This window comes from Acinonyx jubatus, chromosome E3 (assembly GCF_027475565.1).
Source record: "Acinonyx jubatus isolate Ajub_Pintada_27869175 chromosome E3, VMU_Ajub_asm_v1.0, whole genome shotgun sequence".
Classification (NCBI taxonomy): Eukaryota; Metazoa; Chordata; class Mammalia; order Carnivora; family Felidae; genus Acinonyx; species Acinonyx jubatus.
The window spans coordinates 27,289,783-27,314,779 of NC_069398.1; the positions used below are offsets into that span (position 1 = coordinate 27,289,783).

General features: G+C 53.5%; 1 protein-coding gene across 3 annotated transcripts; it reads right to left on the reverse strand.

Annotated features, from left to right (window-relative positions):
* Nucleotides 1-13,015: 13,015 nt before the first annotated feature.
* On the reverse strand, nucleotides 13,016-24,603 carry SSC4D (scavenger receptor cysteine rich family member with 4 domains). 3 transcript variants are annotated; one of them, XM_027041984.2, is made up of 10 exons: nucleotides 24,372-24,603; nucleotides 22,785-22,820; nucleotides 22,209-22,514; nucleotides 21,426-21,503; nucleotides 19,696-20,010; nucleotides 18,504-18,581; nucleotides 17,866-17,940; nucleotides 17,439-17,750; nucleotides 16,522-16,599; nucleotides 13,753-15,899 (listed from the first exon to the last, which is right to left on the reverse strand). In XM_027041984.2, the coding sequence occupies exons 1-10, from the start codon at nucleotides 24,535-24,537 to the stop codon at nucleotides 15,583-15,585; spliced, it is 1,761 nt and encodes a 586-aa protein (XP_026897785.1). In that variant the 5' UTR covers nucleotides 24,538-24,603; the 3' UTR covers nucleotides 13,753-15,582. The 3 variants fall into 3 exon arrangements, 2 of the variants coding, with proteins under 2 accessions (XP_053069245.1, XP_026897785.1); XM_053213270.1 differs by having other exon boundaries at nucleotides 13,016-15,899; nucleotides 17,439-17,957; XR_008294599.1 differs by having other exon boundaries at nucleotides 15,767-15,899; nucleotides 16,414-16,599; nucleotides 17,439-17,957.
* Between the last annotated feature and the right edge of the window lie 394 nt (nucleotides 24,604-24,997).

A 24,997-nucleotide genomic window follows, 5' to 3' on the forward strand; every position in this document is an offset into this window, starting at 1 on the left:
CGGGGAACTGTATGCTTTCAAAGCTCTCTGGGGGATTCTTCCTATCACCCATGGTCTGCCAGGGTAACCTCAAAAGGCCCTGGCGACTTTGAAGGAGGAGAGGCTGGGTTGCCTGAAGAGGAAGTCAAGCGGCCATGAGGCCTTCTGAGAACTGGCTGGGAGAGGTGGGGGAACTGGCATTTTCTCGTGTTGGCCATTCTGCCGAGTCAGCCCAGCACTAATGCTTCCAGAGTGCAAATCCCACTCGGTCATGTAATAGGAACACTGGTGCTGACGCAGCAGGCAGTCGGGAGCCCAGGCTGCACCAGGGGACAGACACTCCGCACCAACTCCTCACTCCGGGCCCCAGGACAGGCAGGGGCCAGAGGCACTCCCTCCATGCCAAGCCTCAAGTGAGCCAAGACGACTCGAGAGCATGGGGCCTGCACCGTGCTCTGAGTTGTGGGCCCAGCCGGGCTTCCTCTCCGTCTTCCTGGAGTTTGGGGTTCATAATTGGAAGGGACAATAGGAGGACTCCTGTTAGTCCAGGAGAGGAAGCCCTTCCTTACGCGGCACCCCACCTCCTGGGTGTCGGCCCTTGCTAGCACCCCTCCAGCCACAGATCATTTGCTGTTCTCCTGAGGTCCCCCTTCCTCTTCGGGACAGCACTCCTGTTCCCAGAGCATCTGTCCATTGTTCCTCATTCTGCCTCCCAGCATTGCAAGAGGGAGGAGAAGGCTTCTCCCCAAAAACCTTTTATGGGTAAGGCCAGAACGCTGAAGCCCTGTGGTCTCCACACTGGACGGCTTCCCCAGCAGCGGAAAGTAGGTTTGAGCACATGCTTTTCTGCCTCCAGAGTGCCTGATATGCGATGCAAACGGAAAGATGGCCAAAAAGAGATTGCCAGGACACGCAGTACCGATTCCCTGCACACAGAGGCTTCTACGAGGCCGAAGGACACTTCGTGACAAAGAGGAGGGGTTTGGTCTCCAACCTCATAGCAGCAGCGCCCCTTCCCCCAACCCAGGCTGGGTGCCCAGCTACATCCAAGTCTTACCTGGGGGTCTATAATCGATGCTCCTCCCCCCAAGTCCTCACCTTAGTCTCTAATCTCAGAGAGCCGGGAAAGGCCAATAGGTGAGAAAAAAGAACAAGAGAGCGGATGTGATTGTTCCCATGCCCCTATAGATACTAGAGAACCCATAGCACAGATGAGGAACCCAAGACACACAGAAGATAAGTAACCTGTCCAGGTCATACAGCTAGTAAGTGGAGGCTTTGGGTCATAAAGGAGGTTCATGTGTCTCTTACTCCTTATCCACCATCTGGAAGCACCCAGCTGGGCCTATTTCTTTTCTTTTTTGATGTTTTTATTTAGTTTTGAGAGAGAAAGAAAGAGAGAGACAGGGTGGGAGCAGGGGAGGAGCAGAGAGAGGGAGACGCAGAGTATGAAGCAGGCTCCAGGCTCTGAGCTGTCAGCACAGAGCCTGACGTGGGCTCTAACTCACAAACCCCATGAGACCATGACCTGAGCCGAAGTCGGGGGCTCAACTGACTGAGCCATCCAGGCGCCCCTCTTGGTTTTTGTTTTTGTTTTGTTTTGTTTTGTTTTTAACTTTTTTCAATGTTTCTTTGTTTTTTCAATGTTCCAGTGTTTTTTTTTTTAACTTTTTTCAATGTTTATTTTTGAGGCAGAGGGCGCACAAGTGGGGGAGGGACAGAGAGAGGGGGACAGAGGATCTGAAGCCGGCTCTGCACTTTCAGATGCAGGGCTCAAACTCACGAACCGTGAGATCATGACCTGAGCCAAAGGTGGACACTCAACCGACTGAGCCCCCCAGGCGCCCCCAGCTGGGTCTGTTTCTAACGGAGGGAGGAAGTAAGTGACTTACTCATTCACAGGAAGGAGTGTGGTCTCTAGGGGAGTGAATCAGAGCAAAAGCCCTCCCAGAGAAGTTGGAGGGACCGCAGTTTCCAGGTGTACAGCCCACGGGGGTGGCCATCCATGCTGGGTTCCGGGCCCTGGGACAGTGAACAGAACTGCTCCACTAATGACTTGCTGAATAACTTTAAACAAATTACTTCTCTTCTCTGGAACTCTGTCCCTCCTTTGCCAAATGAGGAACCAATGACTCATGACGCATCAGGTCAAAACAAGCCACTTGGGCTAATACTAAAACCTTTACATTTTGATACCTTCTCTAAAATGATCTGAACTCAGGTTCTCCCGTGCAGATCAGAAGCACCCAATGATGTCACGGGGCTTTGCTGGCTATCTGTGATATCACGGGGCTTTCCTGGGTTCTAGGGAGGAGAGAACAAGTAAAAAGGTGCCAAGAGGAACCAAGGTTGGGAATCTCAGAATGGACCAGCCCTTCAGAATCTTCAGCTAGGAGAGGTTTCACGCAAGGCAGAAAAAAATGGCATTTTAGAACACAGGCACTGTGGCAGCTGGGACAGAGGATGGACTGGATGAGAAGAAGGCCAGAGGGAGGGAGACCACTTGGGGGGTTCCTGTGAGAGGTGGGAGGTTGGGTCAGGGCCGGCCGTTGTAGTGGCTGTGGGAGGTGGGACATACCCAGCGTGACTCCCAAGATGATTCCATTTTCCGAGATAGAACAGGCTTAAGGGAAAGGTGATGGGCTCAGTTGGGAAGTGACAAGTGTGAAAGCGTATCTAGGGGCGCCTGGGTGGCTCAGTCAGTTAAACGTCTGACTCTTGGTTTCAGCTGAAGTCATGATCTCACAGTTCCTGAGTCTGAGCCCTGCATCCGGCTCCACCTCACATGGCAGAGCCTGCTTGGGATTCTCTCTCCCTCTCTGTCTGCCCCTCCCCCACTCGTGCTCACTCTCTCTCTCAAAAATAAATAAATTAAAAAAAAAAGAGTATCTAAGTATAGGGTTGTTGAATCATTGTATTACACACACGAAACTGATACAGCACTATATGTATGTTAACTATGCTGGGCTTAAAATATAAAAAACAAATTAATAAAATTTAAAATTTAATTTAGTTGAAAGAAAGAAAGAATATCCGAATGAGATGCCCAGGTTGGGGCCGGAAGTAGAAATCTGAAACAGCAGGCCCTCACGCATGGGCTCAAGAGGAGACCTGGAGGGAACACCAGGAAAAGCAGAGTTCCTGTGTCTCAGGGATCATGGAATGATATGATCACCAGATCCTCCTGGTGCTCTATGGCCATGTTGCCAGATGCCTGCAGAAAACTCATGTGAGGGCAGAAAGGAAGACCTTTTCTTTCTTTCTTTCTTTCTTTCTTTCTTTCTTTCTTTCTTTCTTTCTTTCTTTCTTTCTTTCTCAATATTTATTTTTGAGAGAGAGAGAGAGAGCAAGCAGGGGAGGGGCAGAGAGAGAGGGAGACAGAGGATCTGAAGTAGGCTCCACGCTGTCAGTGCAAAGCCCGATGCGGGGCTCAAACGTACGAACCACGGGATCATGACCTGAGCCGAAGTCAGACATTCAACCCACTGAGCCACCCAGGAGCCCCAGGAAGGCCTTTTCTTGAGTTAGGGCGTCCTTGTTGACCTAGGCCAGCAGTTTGGACAGCAAGGGGTAAAGGGGTGAAGAGTTAAAATGTGGAGCCGACCGCTTTCATCAGCAATTTAATGGTCAGATGAAGGAGAGAGAAGCCTATGTTCTGGCAGCTCAGGCAGAGGGAGGGTTTTATTTGTTCCAGAGGAGGCTGAGGGTTGTTTCAATGCTCAGAGGAGTGGCTGGAAGAGGAGAGGACTGGGAGGGACAGGGGGGTGAGCTGAGGTGGGAGAGGGCAGGGTCCCCAGATGAGGGGTCAGCTGGGATGGCAGGTGGGTGGATGGGTCTCTGAGTGAAAAGCAGGGAGGTTCCTGGGAACCTCTTTCTCTGAGAAGGAGAAGCTGAAGTCATTCGCTGCTGAGTCATGAGAGGAGGAGGGAGGTTTGAGGAAGTATCTGGGGAGGAGGGGGGAGTGAGCTGGGGAAAGACCGGCCATTCCAGGACTGGCTGGACCCAGAGGCCACCACACAGGGCCCCTGTCCGCACAGACTTGTGCTTTTCACCTGCAGCCCTGGCAATGTGAGTCTTAGCTAAGAAGGCGAAGGTCAGATCACCCGGAGCAGGCAGTGGTCAGCTGTGGCCAAGTTGTTGAGGGGCCAAGAGTCTGGGGGACAGGGAGGGAGCCTGATACAGCAAAGGAGTGAGGGCCCAGATGGGCCAAGGACTGAGCTAGGTAAGGGAAATAGAGGCCAGGAGGGAGTCAGGCGCGGGAGGCCTCAGGGACAGGGAAGAGCAGGGAGTGGGGAGGAGGGAAGTGGATGTGACACAGGAGTGTCGTCATTCTCAGAGGACCCCCAAGGCCTGAAGAAAATTCTGGGGAGTAGTCATGGCTAAGGTTAAAGGTTAAAGAGCTTCCCCGAGAGGCTCTGTTGCAAGACGCTTGTCCTGTGGATGCTGGAATCCCAGGAGGCAGGGCCTGGGGAAAAGGCAAACTCCCATCAGGCCACAGGCCTCAGGAATGCCACCCGGGACCGGCTGTTTAGGCAAAGGGACGAGTCACAGAGCTGCAAGGCCTGAGCCCCAAGGAAGGGGACTTGCTCGAGGCATTTGGAAGGAGCAGAACTGGCAGGACACCTCATGGCTTGGACCATCATACCTCTCCGTTCTGCCTGGCACAGAGGCCTGCCACTCACACATCTTGTTCCCCTAACTGATCTCTGGGGCACACTTCCGCCTCCGAGATGGGTACGATTCAGGCCCTCTTGAGCTTCATAACAAAGGGAAGAGGAAGTCAAGGGCTTGAACAAATAGGAGCGTGACCACGGTGCACCCTGCTTGGTCGTTTGTGGGTTTTTTTAATTTGTTTTTGTTTTTTTGTTTTTTTGGGGGGGGGGTTGTTTTGTTTTTAGTAGTTTTTTTTATCCACTGGGTTATGCAGAGTAGAGAGCATTCCCAAGGGGCTGGATGTCCTGGGGATCCTCCCAAGGCAGGGGAAAGAGCAGGGAGAAGGTCCTGAGGCTGAGCTCCGTCCCCCCCTCCCCCCGGAAAAAAACAGAGATTAGAGAACAGTAATGACAGAGAGATAGACACACTGTAGTAGAGACAACAGACCCAGAGAGAGAGAGAGAGAAGGAGAGAGACAAGGATTCAACAGAGGGACGGACAGGAAGACAGACCGCCTGAGACAGAGACGGGGAGAGAAGGTGCTGAGCAGGCTGGCCAGGTGCCCACGGCTCATCCGGGAAGCTGCTGGGCTGGACCCAATCAGTGCAAGATGGATGGCTGCTTTGGGAGAGCGAGAGGCCGCCAGGCAGGGCAGCTGGGCCGTCTCTCCCATCTGCACGATGCGCTGCAGAAAGCCCGGCCAGCTGACCCTGTTTCCCAATAGGCCGATGGTGGGGTGCGCCCTCGGAGCTTCCTCAAGGACAGCAGGAGGGTGAGGAAGGGCTCTGCTTTGGAGACACGGACCCCAGCTCTGCCTCTCACTAGCTGTGAGGTCTCGAGGCCATCGAGTTCCCTGGGCTGTCTTCATTCCCAGCTCTAAAATGAGAACCACCACCCCGGTCCTCAGTGGTTCTGACATGTTTTCACCTACTCCGCAGAAACAGGGACCTGGGTGAGCTGGGACGTCACAGTGTCCTTCAGGTCCAACAGGAACATGAAGGGAACAGATGCCTTCTGTGCCTGGCACCCTTTGGGGCTAGTTCCAAAAATCTGGCCAAGCAGTTTGGGCTGAGGGTGGTGGCGAGTCAGGAGAATAGGTTGTGACCCCAGGTCCCAGAGTTGCACAACTGATAAAGATCCCACCAGTAAAGGGCTCCTATCCAGCTCCCCTTACTTCCAAACCCCGGCACTTATGCTCGGTGCCAACCCCCACAGCAACAGGAAAGTAGACAGGGGCAAGTTTCATCGTTCTGTCCTAACCATCCAAGGGCTCTACTCCAGACAGTAGCCCTCAGCAGCAGGACTGGGAAAGACTCTTGCTCCTGGTCACCAAGGCCACCTGCACCCTAGCCTCATCCAGTCTCTCTGCCATTCATTTACCCCTTCATTCACTCAAACATCGAACATCTACCAGGTGCACTGGTAGGTGTGATGAGCCCAGGATGCGGGAAGAGGACACAGAGGGGATCAATCACCCTCTCCCCGCCTATCCAAACCTCAGCTTAAATGTTCCCTCTTCCGGAAGGCTTCCCATAACATCTACTAGGATTGAGGCCTTTTTCCACCTCTGAGCCCATAACACTTCTCCAAAGACCCACACCCTGGGGTCTTATACAAGGTCTAGGAACGTATATGCATTATATCCCTATAGATGGTCTCCTTTCTGGAGGCAGAGCCCACTCCCCGTTCATCTTTGCCTCCTACAGAGCCCAGCACAGTAGCAAGGGGTCAGGGTTCGAAGGATACATATTTGCCAGTCTTTGAACCTCAACGATGCATAATAATTACTGTCTTTAAACCTCAGTCTTTTCACTTGTAAAGTGAGGACAATAATCTTCACTTGCCAGTGTGGCCAGATGGATCAAATGAGATATTGCATGCGAGGTCCCCTGGCAAGCTGGAGGCCCTACACTCCTTGCAGCCATGGGCTGTTGCTAATAATATAGCAATCTCAGGGCCGGAGCTGGGCTCAGAGAGGCAGGGAGCAGGCGCCCCTCTGTCTGCAGCTTCCCCTGCCTGACGGTGTGGAGGGGTTCTCTGAGCCTGAAACAACCCAAATGTGGGCAGCCAGACTGCAGGGGCAGGAGAGAAGCTGTGGGAACCCGGATACCCAGTTTCCAAGTCTGCCTTTAGCTCAAGGTGAGTGACCTTGGTCGGGGTAGTCCCTTTTCTGAGCATGAGGTTATCCATCTGCCAAGCGGGAATAGTAATTCCGGGCTGGCAGCAGAGAGGAGGCGAGGCCCCGGTGAGGGCTGCAATGCGTAGGAACCCCCACATCAGTGTCCAAATACTGTGCACTTGTGGGGTCACAGAAGAGGAGTGCGCCAACCCCTCTGCAGACATCACCTCTTGCCTTCTATCCTGACTGGGTCAGACAGCAGCCCCTTTCCCTGGCAGACTGGGCATTCATTTCTGGGCCAGAGTGGTGCTCAAATGCTTGCTGAATGGGAGAATGAATGAATGAATAGGAACCCAGGAAGCATTAGAGCTCCCTTTAGACAGGTCAACAGCTCATCCTGTGCTCACTGTCTACCACTCCCACCAGAGTCCAACCACCCTCACCTCCCCTGCATTAATGCGGCAGTCTCTAGTCTCTCTACTTCTATATTATTACCCGACAAGCTCTCTCTTCTCCATAGGATGCCCAGGGTGATCTTCATAAAATTCAGATCTTATGTCTCTCCTCTGCTTATAAACTGCTAGTTAGCCTACTGGTACCCTCACGATAATCTCCATAATCTTTAATGAGCCTACAAGGCTCTCCTCCCTTCTAAACCCACCATCTCGATTGAACCTCCATTCCAGCCATCTGATTTTCCTCCTACCCCAATAAGGCCAGCCTCCTTTTCCTCTTCTGAAAAGTAACTTTCCTCTCAAAGTTTTCCCTGGCCTCTCCCCCCAGTATAAATTAGGGGCCCCTGTAACCTGACCCTCACTTAACACTGTTCTTTCCCATTGCAATGCTCATCAGGCTTTGATGGACTCTTTGCTTCATCTCCCGCCTGGACTGTAAACTCTTGAAGAGCACAGACCTGGTTTGCCCTGCAATGGAGCTTTTCATCCCTGCCTGGCACAAGGAAGGGGCTCAGAATATTTGATGAGTAGCTGAGTGAGCCGGAAAGAAAGACTGCAAGGAGTCTTTGAGAGTAAGCGCAAGCAGGAGCAGAGGCCAGGATGGGTGGCCGGAGAGAGGGGCAGAGCCAGCCTCCGAGACAGAGCATCTGGCCTTGACTATGAGTTTGAGAATCCACTAAGAGCCAGAGATCACCTTCCCAGCCTTGCCTGTATCACGAAAGCCCTGAGAGCCAACTCCAGAGACCACATGGGCCACATCCTCAGAGTATGACCCTGCGCCCCAGCCCGTGCCTTTTCTCGGGTGCCTCTAAGAGCGCGGCTGGTTGTTAGACTCTCAGTTTAGTGTGCATGTCTGGGAGTGTTCAAGGGTGCCCTTCTCTAATGTGTTCACTCAAAAACTGGCTTTACAGTTTTAACAAGCCTCTGTAGGTTAATCCTCCCCTCTGGAAACAAGAGTGGAGACCCCAGCCGGGCCCGAGTGGTGGGCCAGTCTTTTAAGCTGCGAAAGGCCTCACAGACTAGAAAATGTCGCCTGCACTCCAAGCTCCCGGCGGTCATTCCCCATCGTTCCTTCCCACGCCGCCGAGATAGGCTGCACCAGGGCTCCCTGGCCCAGGTTCCGGCCAGCCCCACCCGTCCAGTGGCCGGGGCCGAGCACTCCCAAAAGCTCCAACGGGTGCGCCCGGGAGGGGCTATTTCCAGGGGAGGAGAGGGCGTCTCCTTTGCTTTAGGATCGTCTCAGCGGCACTTCGCAGCTTGCTGTGATTGGCTATGCCGTTCCCAGGCTCTCCAATCGGGAGGCCAGCGCGGAGCCAGGGGTGGGGCTTCAGTTCCCACGCGGGACGGGCTCCTACCCGCTTTTTCTCTGTCCGCCACGCCCCGCCAGCGCCAGGGCGGTGACTCAGCTGGAAGGCGCGACCCGACTGGGCCGGAAAGGCCAAGCCGTGGGGCTCCCTCCGGGCCCGCGGCACTGAGCACTGAGCGGGTGGGACTCGGGCAAGGATTTGTGGGTTGGGGTGGGAGTCCCTACATCTGATTCCCCGATCTTTCTATGTGATCCGGAGAAGCTCCAGAGCCTTCTCCGTAGTTTCCCTTTTCTGCAGTAGAGATAAGAATACTGGGAGATCTTGAGACAAGCTAGGACTAGCTAGTTAGCAGAAAGAGCGTGGGGCTTTTGGGAATTTACTCTGGTTGCAAATCCCTCCCCCTAGTTAACCAGTTGTGGGATCCTGGGCAATCGCCAAAGACTCGTGTGTGAAATCAGAGAAGGATTTTACCTTCATCCTCTGGTTGTGATGGTGAAAATAAGACAAAATGACATAGATACACAGAAGGCAGCAAAATTCCAATTAGGACAGCCAGCTTTGATGAGCAAAACAAAAAGGGCAGTTTTGGAAGGCTAGCCCTGGAGGCTAGGCTTTGGATAAGATAGCTAGACAGTTCTGCATGAGAAATGAGCAAGAACCCAATTGAAGAGTGGGCAACGGCCTTGAATAGACATTTCTCCAAAGAAGATATATAAATAGCCAATAAGAACAAGGAAAGATACTCAACATAATTAGTCATTAAAAAGGTGTAGGGTGCCTGGCTGGCTCAGTCAGTGGAGCATGCGACACTTTTTTTTTTTTTAAGTTTATTTATTTATTTTGAGAGAGACAGAGACAGCATGAGTGGAGGAGGAGCAGAGAGGGGGGAGAGAGAGAATCCCAAGCAGGCTCCACACTGTCAGCCCAGAGACTGATGCCAGGCTTGGCCCCACGAAATCGTGAGATCATGACGTGAGCTGAAACCAAGAGTCAGACACTTAAATGACTGAGCCACCCAGGTGCCCCAAAAATGTTTAAAAAATAAAGACGCAAATCAAAACCAGGAGGTACCGCTTCACAACCACTAGGCTGGCTAGAATTTCATTTGTTTTTGTCTTAGAATTTTTTTTTTTTTAATAGGGAGGGAATAACAAGTTAGCAAGGATGTGGAGTGTTGGAACCCAGGTCATTGCGGGTGGGAATGTAAGAGGTGCAACCAGTGTGGAAAAGTTTGGTGGTGCCTCAAAATGTCAAACAGGGAATTACCACATGGCTCAGGAATTCCCTTCCTAGGTACATACCCAAGAGAATTGAAAAGAAATTCTCAAATGGATACTTGTACGTCAATATTCACAGAGCACTATTCATAATTGCCAGAAGGTACAAACAGCCTGAGTATCCATCAACAGATGAATGGATAAACACAATTGGCTGAGTCCACACAAAGGAATATTATTCCACCAGAAAATGAATGACGTCCGGGGGACAAAACAGAAGAGACTCATAAATATGGAGAACAAACTGAGGGTTACTGGAGGGGTTGTGGGAGGGGGATGGGCTAAATGGGTAAGGGGCACTAAGGAATCTACCCCTGAAAACATTGTTGCACTATATGCTAATTTGGATGTAAATTTAAAAAAATTAAAAATTAAAAGAAAAAGAAAATGAATGGCGTCCTGATACATGCTATAACGCAGATGAACCTTGAAAACATTATTTATTCTAAGTGATAGAAGCCAGACTAGAAAGGCCACCTATTTATTGCATGACTCCGCATCTATGAAATGTCTAGAATCGGCTAATCCACAGAGAAAGTAGATTAGTGGTTGCCAGGAGCTGGGGGAAGGGGAATGAAGAGCGATGGCTCATGGGCATAAGGGTTTTTTGGGGGGAGGGGTGATGAAACGTTCTGGAGTTAGGTGGTGGTGATGGTTGCACAACCCTGTGGATATACTCAAAAAACCACTGCACTGTGTACTTGAAAAGGGTGAGCTTTACGATAAGCAAATTTTATCTCGATGAAACTTATTTAAAAGAGAAAAAAAAAAGCGCAATGACCAAAAGGCAGGAGTCAGAGGGTTTGCAAAACAGAGAGGAGAAAGAAAGAAGCATAGTAGGAGAAAGGGAGGGTTTCCGCACTGACATAGGCCGTTAGGGCTAGAGTGGAGGAAATGAGTAAAAGTTATCTGGGCATGTGAATGTGTGGGGTGGTGTGTATGAATATAGAAGGGCTTTGTCAAAACAAAGTATCTGCTTCTCAATTTTCAGTTGGTGGTTCGGTCCTTGCTCCAAAGCATCAGCCAAGTGTGGTACAGGCACAGCCTGGAATTGGTGCAACCAGGAATGAAGGGCTTAGTGAACAGGAAAAAGGAGAGTCACGGTGGAGGCAAAAGCAGATGGAAGTTTCAGACATCAGCAAAAGTCAGGAGTGCTTGGCAGAATCTAAGCTCCTGAAGAATTCCTGAGGTTTCTGGTAGGGATGCTGGGTGTCCTACTGTAACAGGAGACACGTGGCTGGGTCCTTTTAAGTAAATTTTGAGAGGCAAGGTGCACTCATCAAGTTGAAAGACGTGGAAGATATCCAAGAGGCTGACATCTGGGGCACCTGTATCACTCATTTTCCAATGGGTTCCCATTGCCCTTGGAAAAAAAACTTCTCCCCACAGCCTAGAAAGCCCCAAGTGATCTCGCCCCCTACCACTTTTTCCTGACTCCTCTCTTAGCACGTTCCTCTTTGCTCCAATCATAGAGTGCCCTTCTCTCTGGCCCGTCTACAGCTCAGGCTAAATCCCCACTGAGGGATTTGGAATGTGTCTCCCCAAACCTTTTTGTGGCCAAAAGGTTCATGGCCACCTTCCTCTCATTACTGAGGCCCAACTCAAGCCTCACCTCCTTGGAGACCCTCCCTCACCACCCAGTCCCTAGCAGGACAGCCTGCTTTACGTTCTTTAGAGCACTTATCAGTAGCTCAAATTCTTTCGACTATTTTTTTAAGTTATTTATTTATTTTGAGAGGGGGAGAGAGAGAGAGAGAAAGAGAGAGCGCCTGTAGGCAAACCTGTGCATGAAGGGGGAGGGGCAAAGAGAGGAGAGAGAGAGAGAGAGAGAGAGAGAGAGAGAGAGAGAGAATCCCAAGTAGACTCTGTGCTCCACGCTGAGCCCAATGTGGGGCTCGATCTCACAACTGTGAGATCATGACCTGAGCCGAAATCAAGGGTCAGACACTTAACTGACTGAGCCACCCAGGCGCCTCTCTCTCAACTATTTATATGTTCAATGGCTTATCACTGGTCTTCTCCTCTTGAAGGTAATCCCTGTGCCATGCAGACAGGAAGCTGCTTTAGATTTCTTCTTGCTCTGGAGCCCCAGAGCACGACACTGTGCTTGACCTAGCACACTAGGTGCTCCAGAAATATTTGCTCATGTTCTCTATTCACCCAACAAATATTATTTGAGCAACTACTATGTGTAGTCCTGTGCACGAAGTTGGGCACGACAGCCCCAGCCGCAGCCCACAAAGGCCCCCTGAGCTAGGAGAGGAGACAGCCAAGTCAGCAGTCTCAGCAGGGGTGAGTGCTGTCCCCGGGGAGGTACAGGGTGCGATGTTGGCTGCTTCTAGTCCAGACCGAGAGGAGGTGGTATCAGAGAAGGCCTTCTGGAGAAAATGAAAGCTGAGACATGAGGCTAAAAAGAGTTGACTCAGGGGAAGGAGGGGAGAGGGTGACGCGTATCCCAGGCAGAGAGAACAGCATGTGCAGAGGCCTGGTGGGAAGAGAGCCCAGACATTAGAGGAATTGAAAGTAGTTCAGCCTGGCGAGATCCTGGCAGCAAGTGGCAAGAGATGATGCCGGAAACGCAGGCAGAGCCAGCCTGGACAGGACCTTGCAAACCGAGCTGAAGAGTTGAGGAAGAGCACTGGGGAGCCATGGGAGGGGTTTGAGCAGGGGAGTGGTACCATCGGGGTTGTAAACAGCTCACTGTTCTTGTGGCATGGGGAACAGCCTAGAGACAGGGAGACAGTGAAGAAGCCGTAGTAAGAAATGGGGGGGACGGAGAGAAGTGAACAGATTCCAGCAAGGTTTGGGAGATAGAATCAGTAACATTCGGTGACTAATTGGTTTTGGGGGGGTGGAGATTGTTGGGGATAACACTCAGGTTCATGGCTTAAGCTAGTGGTTGGTAGTGCTACTTACCAAACAGGGAAACCCAGGTTTGTGTCGTTCTTGTTGTTTTCTTTTATTTTAGAGAGAAAGAGCGTGAGTGCATAAGTTGGGGAAAAGGGCACAGGGAGAGGGAGAGAGAATCTTAAGCAGGCTTCACGCTGAGCGTGGAGTGTAACGCAGGGCCCAATCCTACGAACCATGAGATCATGGCCCGAGCGGAAACCAAGAGTCAGACGATTAACCAACTGAGCCACCAGGCGCCCCACTTACAAAGATTTGTTTCTCGTGAGTCAACAGAGGCTTTGCTCCAGGTGGCCCTCACTCAGGGACACAGGTTGATGGGGCCTCCACTCTCTGGAACATCACTGGTCACCCTGAAGGAAGGAATGTGGCAAACTGTGCTCAGGTCCTTGAGGGCTCCTCTATGAAGGGTACTTCCATTCACATGTCATTGGCCAAAGCGTGTCACAGGGCCATGCCTCACTTTAAGAGGGCAGGGAAGTACAAGTCCACCGTGTGCCAGGAAGGGGAGTATTGGACATGTTGGTGACCAGTATTGAGGCATCAAAATCTTAGGCTTTAAGGGGACACCTGGTGGGCTTGGTGGGTAAAACGTGACCCTTGATCTTGGAGTCATGAGTTCAAGCCCCACACTGGGTATAGAGCTTACTTTAAAAAAATAGAGAAATCTTAGGTTTTGTTATGGGAAACTCTGAGAAACTTGGACAAATCAGTTTCCCTCCCTGAGCCTCAGTTTTCCCTGTCTGTAAAAGGGGGCGATGTTACTTCTCTTGCAGGGCTGCTATGAGGGTTAATGGGCAGAGCATTGGTACTGATGAAAGCACTTTGTTTAGATGCGAAAGAGGAATCCAGGGATGGGAAGCTGTAACACTTCTCAGGATGAAGGAGACACACACTTGAATGTGGGCGTGGCCGCAGTGGCTAAGTGGATCTGAGCGTGCTGCACTCAGATCTGGGGGCTACAGGCTGGCTGGTCCCTCTGCCCCGACTCCCTGAGTCCTTAAGTATTTTCATTCCTTTCGTTGCTCAGATCCTCATCCTTCCAATGACACTGTGGGTCTTGGAGCTCCCTAACAAATGGAGACAAAGCCACTACTGCCAAGCGCTGATGGACTTTGGAGCTCAAGTGTCTGCCTCACTCCTTGGCTGGGAGCCAGGACCCGGGTCTGGAGCCTGTGGGAGGCAGAATAATGCCCTCCCCCAACCAAGATGTCTATGTCCTAATCCCTGGAGCTCCTGAACAGTGTTATTTTAAATGGCTAAAGGGATTTTGTAGATGTGGTTAAGTTAAGGACCTTGAGATGGGGGGAGTACCCTGGATTATCCAGGGTCTAATATAATCACAAGGGGTTTCAGAGGATGGAAGAGGGAGGCAGGAATGTCAGGAAAGGAGATGAGGCGGTGGAAACAGAGGTCCAAGTGATACAATTGTTGGCTACAAGGAGGTCATGAGCAGGCATGGGAGGCAGGCAGCCTCTAGAAGCTGGAAAGGTAAGGAAACGGATTCTTCTTTAGACTCTCCTGAAAGAACAGCATCCTGCCGAGACCTTGAACTTAGCTCAGGGAGACCCATTTCAGACTAGCGACCCCCCAAAACTGTAGGATAATAAATTTGTGTTGTTTTAAGCCACTCAGTTTGTGATAATTTGGTACAGCAGCCATAGGAAACGAGAGAGCCTGTGTGCTGGACGTGGAGGGCAGAGGCTTGACCAGGACAGTTACTAAACAGGCAGGTCACCTACCCTGGGGCTGAGAGGGGCTCTGGCAAGATCACCCACTTCTTTCTGCCCCTAGGAGCTCCAGGTGAGGTGCCCCAAGAGCAGCCCCCGGGGATGCCCCTGTGCTGCTTTGCTCTTATCTCCCTGCTTTTTCTTGAGTATTGCTCTAGTGCCTCTCCCACCTTGCAACGTGTCTTGGAGCAGACCCTTTCCTTCTGCAGGACTTAAGTTTCTCTATATGCAAAAGGAAAGCAGGGGTGGGCTTGGGGACCCTCTGGGGCCTTACAGGCCTCATACTGCGAGTCAGCACTTCTAAGACTGTGCGGGCCTGCTGAGAGCTCTCTGATGATGCTCTTGCACGGCCCTCCATCCCCGAGCCGGTTTCCTCCAGAAAGTTCTAACCAGTCTTTGCTGCTTTCACAAATGATACACTTGTGCCCGCAAGTAAAAAGACAGGGGTGGGGGGTGGGGGGGACAATGCTTTATTGACTTGGCACCTATAAACAGGTGGCTACAGGCCCCCAGGGTTCTTCGCTACCGCAAAGTGGAGGCTCTGTGGTGGGGGCAGCATAAATCAGAGATGTTGGTTCCAGCTGCAGGGAGGGGCCGCTGTCCCTGCTTTGGCCCCTCCAGTCCCCTTGTCCAGCCAAGCACCATCTGAGTCTGGGCCCTCACGGAGAAGGCCAGGGCAATGACCCAGGTTCTTCTGCAGCCACAGGCAGTCTAAGGTAAGAGCTGTGGGTCTCTCCTGCCTTCCCTCTTCTTGGGGCTCCCAATATGGGTTGGGGAGAGGGGGGATACTCCATTTATAGAGAGCCCCTGAGCCTCCTGGACCAGGGTCCAGGAAGGCAGGGTCAGGTGTTGTAACAGGAGCCCCACCGAAGAAAACAGTTATGAGTCATTCCCTTCCCCCCATTTTATATTCTGGCTGAGCAGCAAGTGGGAACTCTTATTGAATTGGGCCCACAATAATTGGTGACAGGTGATGTCACCTGGGTAGAGCCAGGCTCCCCCATGCAGGACCACACTCTCTGAATAGGCTCTCTCCCAGGCAAGAGGAGGGAAGGGCAGAGTGAACTGAAGTTGTCAGAGGAGGAGGGCTTCCTGGAGGAAGAGGGGCAGGCCACAGCAGGCTCCCAGAAGAGATGGTCTGCAGAATGGGCTGGGTCACAATGGCTGGCACAGGACGCTGGCGTCTTCACTGTGGTCACAGTTGTGGGCATCCCAGCGGATGTGAGAGCAGAGCAGAAGGGCACTCTCGTCCCCACGGCACTTGACATTGTCCAGGAGGATAGGGCCTCGGCCCGGGCCGAAGTGGGCCTCGCCGGGGGCTGCCAGGGCCTGGCCACAGCCCAGCTGGTGGCACAGGACAGTGGCTGCCCGCAGGTCCCAAGCGTCATCGCAAACAGTGCCCCACCGTTGCCCTAGGAAGAGTTCTACGCGCCCCTCACATTGGTGGGCTCCATTGGCCAGACGCAGGTGCCCTGTGGAGAGACAAGGCCCAGGGCTGGAAGGGGCTGGCCCATGCCAGGCCATGAAAGGGGTAGACAGAAAAGGCAAAGGGTAGTGATGTCAGACACAGCATTGCTCTGGGGGCTGATGGACAAGGGCAGATAAATCAGGTTAAAATAAGCTGGGTGGCAGTCTAGACTCAGTCTCTGGACTGGAAGAATGTGTACGAGCCTTTGTGGGGTGCTGTGTCCCTGCTGAGTGCTTCCTGTCTGCTCTTTCCTTAGTCCTCTGTTCATAACCCCAGACCCTCAGCCCCAGTGCCACTCTCTGGAGACTGTGCTTGTGTCCCCTGGAGGTTATCATCTCCCCTCACCCACAGGCTTAAAATTGAATTCTTTCCTTTCATCTCTTCAGGAAGGAGCCCCTTATTTTGATCCCATCTCTAGAAATCTCTAAGATTGCTCCTTTAAAACCCACTTCCCTCTTCCGGATACCATACCCTTATTAACGAGAACAGAGACTAACACAAAACAAAGGTTCTCAAACCTGGTACAAATCTGCTGAGCTGTGTAACCTCAGGCTGTGATCTCCCCCAGTTCTGGTCCTTCCGATCCTAACGCCTCTACTTCCATCTTTGGGGCTGTGGGCACCTACCGTCCCTGGGCCGAGGAGTGGGCGCCCGGGTGGTCTCAGAACCATCCTGCTGGACTTGAAGTCCTAGCTCCTCTGGGCCTGGCTCAGCAAGGACAAAGAAAAAGAGGTGGCTGTCACATTAGGGAACATGTTCCTTGAGGCCAGGTTACCTTCTACCCTCCCAAGGGGAGCCTGATTAAGGGACAGGGAGGGCCTCACAGGACCCTGAAGGAGAACTGCTTTCTGCCACTTGGATCAGAAATGGGGTTGTGATTCTTTCACCCTGGAAACCAAAGCAGCACCCTTTGTAGCTACCCCTTTGTGGCCAAGGCTCCTAGGCCAAGGGCACCAAAGGAGGGTGAAGATCTCATTTCCCACACCAATCAATAAACAGGAGCATTTTAAAATAGGTCAGACTCTACAAACACCCCTTTCCATTGATTCTTAAAGGTCAGACGCTTGCTCCCCGAAAGCTGATCAACTCTGCTTCCTAGAGCTTTGCGGGTCCTTGACTCAGCAGATAGAAAGAGACCCTGCCCCTCCCTTCACACAGATTTCCAGACTTTGTCCCTTGCTTTCCGCCTCTCGCCTTCCCCTCACTGCCGCAGCGGGCGCGCCCGCCCCAAGCCCTACCCCCCTCTCACTGCAGAGGGCGCTCCCTTCCCGGCTCCGCCCATGCTGCGCAGCCGCAGAGCGCGTCTATGGTCGGGCTCCGCCTCTCTGCGGAGTGCGCGTCCTCTCCAGCCCCTCCCACGCTGCAGTGCCGCAGAGAGCCCTCACGCACGGCCCCGCCCATTTCTCAGAGCCTTACCCCGCCTGCGCCGCAGTACGCGTCTGCGCGCGGCCCCTCCCATTCCCGGGAGGCCGTGCTGCGCGGCCCCGCCCGCGCGGCAGTGCGCGCCTCTGCGCGCCTCTGCGCGGTCCCGCCGCCACCTCACCTGAGCAGAGCGCGCCGGCATCTTCGTGGTGGCCGCAGTTGTGCTGGCCCCAGCCCAGGTGGAAGCAGTCGCTCAGGTGGGCCTCCGTCCCGGCGCAGCCCACGTTGTCCAGCAGCACGGGTCCGCGCCCGTAGCCGAAGTGGCCGAGGCCCGTGGCGCCCAACGCAGGCCCGCAGCCCGCCTCGCGGCAGGCCACACGCGCGTCCGCGAAGTCCCAGTCATCGTCGCACACGGTGCCCCAGCCCCCGGCGTACATCACCTCCACGCGGCCGCGGCACGGGCCCGGACCGCCCACCAGCCGCAGCCGCCCGCCTGCGGGGCGCACAGGCCCGTGGCCATAGGGGCTGGGCTGGGGCCTCTGGCTCCGGGACAGAGCCCCGGCCCTACCCCTCTCCCACCCCCACAGGACCCTGGCTCTGCCACTTACTTTTCTTCCCCGCGACCCAGGTGGCTGTGGTGAACAGTGCCATCTCCCTGGAAGGCAGGGCACCAACTCCTGTAGCTGCAGAGACAGGGCCTCTAGAGCATGTGAAGGGGACGAGGAGGCCTTCTGGCCTACAACAGGGCACAGCGATGCCTACGAGCCCCCAGCTGTACCACACCTGCACCCCACACTCAGCCTCAATCCTAGTGTCGCCGTGTAGTCCGGTGTGGTCCCCAGGAAACTTGATTGGAATGAACCGAATCCTGTTTCCAGGCATTATTCTAACTTGAATCTCAATGATAGTTCCAGACGGGATTCCCAATGTGCTTCTAGCCTTCATTCAGCCTTTAGCTCAACCCTCTCACAAGGTCTCTCGATTTCCAACCTCAGCACCCACCCAAATTGTACCTCAGAGCTTTGAAGAAATCTGTCTCCTCCCACCTTGCTGAACTTTTCAGAGCTCTGGATTTCATCCTTGCTCCATCTGCTCGTGATTCTCTCGCCCACCTCTTTACCATCGGGCGGAAAGTCCTGGTCGGCTAGCCAGGGCCGCCTTCCAGTAGATCCAGAACAGCCTTTCTATTTCCCAGCCCTGTCTGCCTTGTCCCTACCATTCCAGCCCAGAAGGCTGGGCTCCTTACCTTCTGGCTCTGTGTGCCAGGCCCAGTCCTCTCTTGTGGCCAAGGGTGGTAGTGCGGTGAGAGTCGGGGGGCCCAGGACTAGAGCAGGAGAGAAGGGAGCAGGGTCAGAGGCCAAGGTTTTGGTTCCGGGTCAGCCTTGCCCCGTCAGGGGAGGATGGGAGGGTCTCCGTGGAGAGCACAACAGATTTTATTCCCAAACTGGGGTGGGGGTGGGGGGGGGATCTGCCCTACTTGACAGTGTTTGTAATTTACTTTTGGTGCACAGGTGTCCACATTGCAGTTTATAAAGGGCTTTGACACACATGCTTTCGTTTCTCTCCAGTGTTTTCAGAAGCCCAGTGTGTGTCCAAGATGGAGAGACAGAGAAGGCCTTACCCACCAGGGAGGGCCATGCACAGTCCTGAGGGGCTTACAGCACAAGACTCATCCCCATCTTGCAGATAAAATAGGACTAGAAAGGGCAAGAGTCATGCTGGAGACTGTGCAGCAAGGTTAGCTGTGGCTTTGCCAGGACTCACTATGTGACCATGAGTAAGGCTCTGCCTCACTGGGCCTCAGCTTTCCCATCTGTAAACCAGGAATAATGGCCCCTGGTGTGCTGTGAGGCAGAGCAAACAATTTATATGCTATAGAGTGGAGTCCATCTGTGAAGTGCCATTACTGGCCCTATTATTCCTATTTGCTCAGGAAAAATCTCAAAATGGGAGAGGGACCAGGTGGGTGAACACACTATTGTGGTTACAGATTACAAAGGATTACAGACGGCTATGCTTGGTAATTCTGGGGGCATACCTGGGCTACAGTGAGAGAATTCTGGAGTAGCTCTGGGGTAATTCTAGAGTACTATTACTTTACTCTGGAGTATTCCATGAAGAGCACTTAGAAATTGCTAGAAAATTCCGGAGGCTTTCTTGGGGTACTGCTAAATAATTCTGGAGTATTGGTGGCACAATACCGTGAAACCTACCACAAAGAGTACTGGGACTTTCAGAGGCACTTCTAGAGCAGTACTGAGCAGTACTGAGACGTTAAAAGTAATTTTGGGGCCTTCCCGGAGAGCACTGGGGTGCATGGTGGGGGAGCCACCAAGCCCCGCCCGGCCCCGCTCCGCCTCCGCTCCGCCTCCGCCTCCGCTCGCGTCAGGACGGGGCCCCGCCCCGGTCCCCGCCCAGCTCCGCCCCCGAGCCCGCACCTGCGCAGAGCGCGCCGGCGTCCTCGTGGTGGCCGCAGTTGTGCACACCCCAGCCCAGGCTTAGGCAGGCTGCCAGGCGGGGCTCGCTGCCTTCGCAGTGCACGTTGTCCAGAAGGATGTGCCCCGTGCCATAACCGAAGAAGGCGTTGGTGGTGGCGGCAAGGGCCGCCCCACAGCCCAGTTGGCGGCAGACCACAGCAGCATCCGGCAGCCCCCAGTCGTCGTCGCAGACCGTGCCCCACAGGCCACCATGAAGGATCTCGACTCTGCCCTGACACGGGCCCACGCCCCCAACCAGGCGCACGCTGCCCTCACCTGGTGGGGGGGCGGGCCGGGAGCATTTCCCACAGGGCTGTGCCTCCCCCACCAACAGTGCACCCAATCCAGTGCTTCCCCAATGCCTCAGGCCCTCCACGTACCCACAGTGCATGGGGCCCCAGCACCTAAAACCAAGGAGAAGCTTCTCACCCAATTACCCGAAGGCACTTCCTCCTCACAGTCCCAGATTGGGGGAGGTTTGTGGGATCAGGACAAACTGGCTTTGACTGGGTCATTTTCTGCCTCAAACCAACCTTCCTGGTACCGGTCCACACTCTGCTGTTTCCTCACTTACTCCTGCAGTGAAAGGAGCCTCACCTTTCCAGGTGCATTGCCAACAATTCTTCCTCTAGGAAGCCCTCCCATATCTCTAGTAGGTGAGACCCTCTTCCTCCTCTGGGCTTCCTTGCTTATTTAATCTGTCCCTCTTTGGGGGCACTTTTCATTTTCTCGTTCTCCGTCATTATCCATATTTCTGTACATATCTGAGTCTCCCATTGGATTAAGCTCCAGTCCTCACCTCTTTAGCAACTTGTGCTGGTTTTTAAGTTTATTTTGAGAGAGAGAGAGAGAGAGAGAGAGAGAGAGAGAGAGTGTGTGTGTGTGTGTGTGTGTGTGTGTATTCGGGAGGAGTGCAGAGAGAGAGAGAGAATCCCAAGCAGGTTCTGCACCAGGAACACGGAGCCTGACAAAGGGCTCAAACTCACAGTGAGGTCATGACCTGAGCCAAAACCAAGAGTCTTATGTGTAAATAATCAAGCCATCCAGGTGCCCTCAGCTGACTATTTTTTTTAAGTTTATTTATTTTGAGAGAAATAGCATGCAAGAGAGAGGAGCAGGAGAGAGGGAGAGACAGAATCCCAAGTAGGCTCTGCACTGTCAGCACAGAGCCCAACACTGGGCTCGAACCCACAAACCATGAGATCATGACGTGAGCCAAAATCAAGAGTTGGACCCTTAACCGATCGAGCCACCCAGGTGCCCCTGTGATGACTTTTTAAAAAAATATATTTTTTAATATTTACTTTTGAAAGAGGGAAAGACAGAGAGGCAGAGTGTGAGCGGGGGAGGGGCAAAGAGAGAGGGAGGCACAGAACCCCAAGCAGGCTCCAGGCTCTGAGCTGTCTGCACAGCCGGACGTGGGGCTCGAACTCACAAACCGTGAGCTCATGACCTGAGCTGAAGTCAGTCGGAGCCCCTGTGCTATTTTTAATCACCCCACAGGAATGCCTCCTCTTTCCCTAGCCGGACTGTGAGCAGCCTGGGGCCTGCAAGGGGCAGGATGGGAAGGGAATGTCCCAGCTCACCCATCGGTAATCCCTTCTCTTCCCACCATCAAAGGTAAGGGTGGCAGACTCCTCTCGGGGTCCTTCTCCTATGACCCAGGTGGTCCCCATGTTGCCCTTACTTACCTTTCCCATTCTGGGGAGTTGTAGGGGGCGCCCTACTGGTTAACACTTTCCTTGTTGGGGGCTGCGTGGGCAAGAATTCTGGGAAGGAAGCAGGGTGGAAGGGAGGAGGATACATGGATCTTTCTGTTCTTCATCCTCACACCGGATGTGTGAGCGGCAGGGCATGGACCCCTAAGGTACCTGCCATAGGGCCTCTGGCCACACAAAGGGTCAAAGCCAGGAACCCTGGGGTATGAGAGGAGAAGGGGCCCCCTGAGTCCAGAGAGCAGTAGCTTCAGACAAGTTCTTTGTGTTCTTAGAGCAACATTACGTTACTTGAGAACTTATTAGAAATGCAAATTCCCAGGCCCCACCCCAGACCTGCAGAATCAGAAACTCTGGGATGGGGCCACCGTCTGTGTTTTATTTAATGAGCCCACCAGGCGATTTTCTTGAAAACTAGAACAAATACTCTCAAGGTCAACGCCTCTCAGAGATGTCTGCTGCAGCTCCACACCAAACGGACCTCACTGCCAGTGTTGACCCCAATTGTTTGATTTTCAAAATGGGGAGAGAGTTCGGCTGGAACCATCAAGGCCCCACATAGAAGCAATAATGCTGGTTTTCCTTCAGCCAGGATCGCACAATGAGGCAGAAGGGCCGCTGGGACCCTGACAACGAGGCCGGGGCTCCTCCCCCACACCGTGCAATGCCACCTCTGGATTGTTCTTCTGCCATGCCAGTCCCTTCATTCGTCCATACAACCCTGCTGCCCGCCCTCCCGGGTCACAGGTCTCTGCTTACCATCGCACAGGACAGCCACATCTTCGTAGTGGAAGCAATTGTGGACGCCCCAGCCTCGGCTGCCGCACTGGCTCAGCGCAGCTTCCTGCCCGCCACACTCCACGTTGTCCAGCAGGATGGGACCTCGGCCTTGGCCGAAGGCGAGGGGCCGCGGCACGGGCAGTGCCAGGCCGCAGCCCAGCTGTCGACACACCACGTTGGCATCCACCACATCCCAGTCATCGTCACAGACGCTGCCCCAGGAGCCGCCGTGCAAGACCTCCAGGCGCCCCCGGCAGCGGCTCGGGCCCCCCACCAGCCTCAGCTCTGTGGAGAGGGTTGGGCTGGCACCAGGGGGATTGCTGGGCCTGATGTGCAGGATGCCCACCTTGCTGCGAAGCCGTGGGAGCCTTACGGTCAGTCCCTTCCGGGCCTTATTTCTCCCTCTCTGTAAAATGGGGAGACTAGCACAATCTCTTTGGGGGCATCTAGAGTTACGGAGGGCTGGTTAGTTGTCATTCCCTGAGGCCTTCCGTCTGCTCATCTGGGTACCTGGGGGCAGGGCAGGGTATGGGCAGGAGGGGCAGGGGCACCTACCTGGAAAGGGCAGTGGGGTGGGCTGTAGGGCGCTGGCTGAAACAGAATGAGAAAAAGCATTGGTCCCTCTGTCCCCTCCCTTGGCCACAGGGCCCTGGGAACAGCCTCCTTTCCCCCCATGATCCTTACCATCATCCCCCTCCTCTTCACTTTCCCTGCCTTTTCCAAGCTTCTCTTCTCTCTCCCTGCCTGAAACGGGTCTGTCTGCTTCTCCCCCTCCACTGTGAAGAGCCTCAAAGACTCCCCATTTCCTGCAGGAGTCCCAGATCCTGAGCTTTCTCTACAAAGCCTTTTAGCCAGCTTCCTCTCACTTCTTTTTTTTTTTTTTGAAATATTTTATTTTTAAGTAATTTTTTTTAAAGTAGTCTTTACAGCCAGCGTGGGGCTGGAACTCACAACCTCAAAATCAGGAGTTGCACGCTCCACCCGCTGAGCCAGCCAGGAGTCCCGCCTTCCTTTACTTAATTTCCCATCAGTCTTGTCTTTGGGTCTTTAACCCTGCAGTCTCGTCTACTTAAACAGTTCTGCTCGTTAGAGCCTGCAGATCCTTCTAGATTAGCTCAGAGTCCCTGCCCCTGGAGAGCCTTCCTGGAGCCTTCAGCTAGAAATGCGGTTTCCTCTCAATCTCTGGACACAGTCTCCAAGCCTTCTTGGGCCTTCTGCCTGGTGATGTGGCCCTGCCTGTCTGTGTGTTTCCTGGTATTACTCAGCAGACGGTCAGTAGCTCTGTCTTAAGTGTGCCAATTGGCTTTGGGATTTATTAGGATATCCCCCCAAAGATTTACCTATACAAGGCCTTCTGCTTCAGCTCTCATTATGTGTAAGTCAGGCACTGTGCCCATTGCTTTATGTGGCCTGGCTAACTTAACCAGTGGGACGCATAAGGTAGGTAGGATTTCGCACACGAGGAAACTTCTTCTGGTTTAGTGAAGTGAGGCCACTTGCTCAAGGCCACACAGAGAACAAAGAATAGAGCTGAGATTCTGACCCAAATAGCCACACTCTTCTTCAGCACACAATTCTAGGCACATGGCCTGGGGCGGGGTGGGGGGAGGTGGTAGGAAACAGGGAAACTGGCCCAGCTTGGGAAATTGACAAACCCATAAAAGCCCCTCACTCGTGCGCAGGGTGTGACGGTTCTCAGGCACCTTCATGTGCCTCCAGGCGCCTCATAGAATCCTTAGGACAATGCTGTGAGGTGTGTACTGGTGTGCCCATTTTACAGATGAAGAAACTGAGACTCGGTAGCTTCTTTCTCAAGTTAGCATGGCCCCTAGGTCATTTGGTTCTATGTATTCCACCAGCTGCCTTTCCAACAGCCATTGGTGAGCCCACTCCTTTCCCTCCTTCCCTATTTCCGGTGTCCCCTAACCGCCCAGACCCTGTTTACATCGAGCCCTCACCTCCAGCACCGAGCCCTCCACTTCCCCAACTCAGACAGACCCTTAGATTTCATCAACCCTGAACAAATGTCAGAGCTGAAAAGAACTTCGGAAACGATCTCATTCACAAACCATAATTTTACAGCTGGGAAAACCAAGAGCCAGACAAGGGAAGGGTCCGGGGTTGAGGGGGGAGGGCACTCACCCAGCGGCAAAAGGAGGAGGAAGGACAGGGCCGGGGGGAGGCGTGAAGAGCCAGTGCTCCAGTCTCCCAGCCCCCGCCCCCTGCTCTTCTCTGCTGTCTGGGGACCAATTCGCATCTCTGCTTCCTCGTGCATCCAGCCAGTGGATGGCCGTTCAGATGGTCCCATCAAGGGGTGGTGGAGAAGTCACAGCTGGAACATCTGGAAATAAAGATCCTAAGTCACTTCCTCCAGCTGGAAGGGGCTCAGCGAGAGCCTCAGGGGGATGTGACATTTCCGCTTGGATTTGGCATTCTGAGTGGAGGCGGAGGTGGAGGCGGCGGGGGCAACAGCTGGGCTCTCTGAGGGTAGAGCACAAGACTTAGGTCTGGCTGGAGCAGAGGGTGTGTGAGAGCCACGGCAGGAGACAAAGTTGGACTCCTGCCTGGTCCCAAAGCATCACAGGCCCGGAGTCTGTGCCGAGGGCTCAGGGTTTATCCTCCAGGGCACCGTATCCCAAAGCCTGGTGCTGGTGCCACTGGTGGTAATCCACATAATTTTAGTGGGAGATGAAAGGATGTCTACTATTGTCTTCTTTCTTTCTCTATTGAGAGAGGGGAGGGGAGGGGTAGAGAGAGAGGGAGAGAGA

Bases quoted from the DNA above. Each gene is read 5' to 3' on its own strand.
- SSC4D (XM_053213270.1), bottom strand. From the start codon at position 24,537: ATGGGACCATCTGAACGGCCATCCACTGGCTGGATGCACGAGGAAGCA. The intron at 21,504-22,208 runs GTAAGCAGAGAC...CTTCCTTCCCAG, and splicing joins TGTGGCTGTCCTGTGCGATG to AATTCTTGCCCACGCAGCCC. The intron at 18,582-19,695 runs GTGCGGGCTCGG...CTCCTGCTCTAG, and splicing joins CGCCGGCGCGCTCTGCGCAG to TCCTGGGCCCCCCGACTCTC.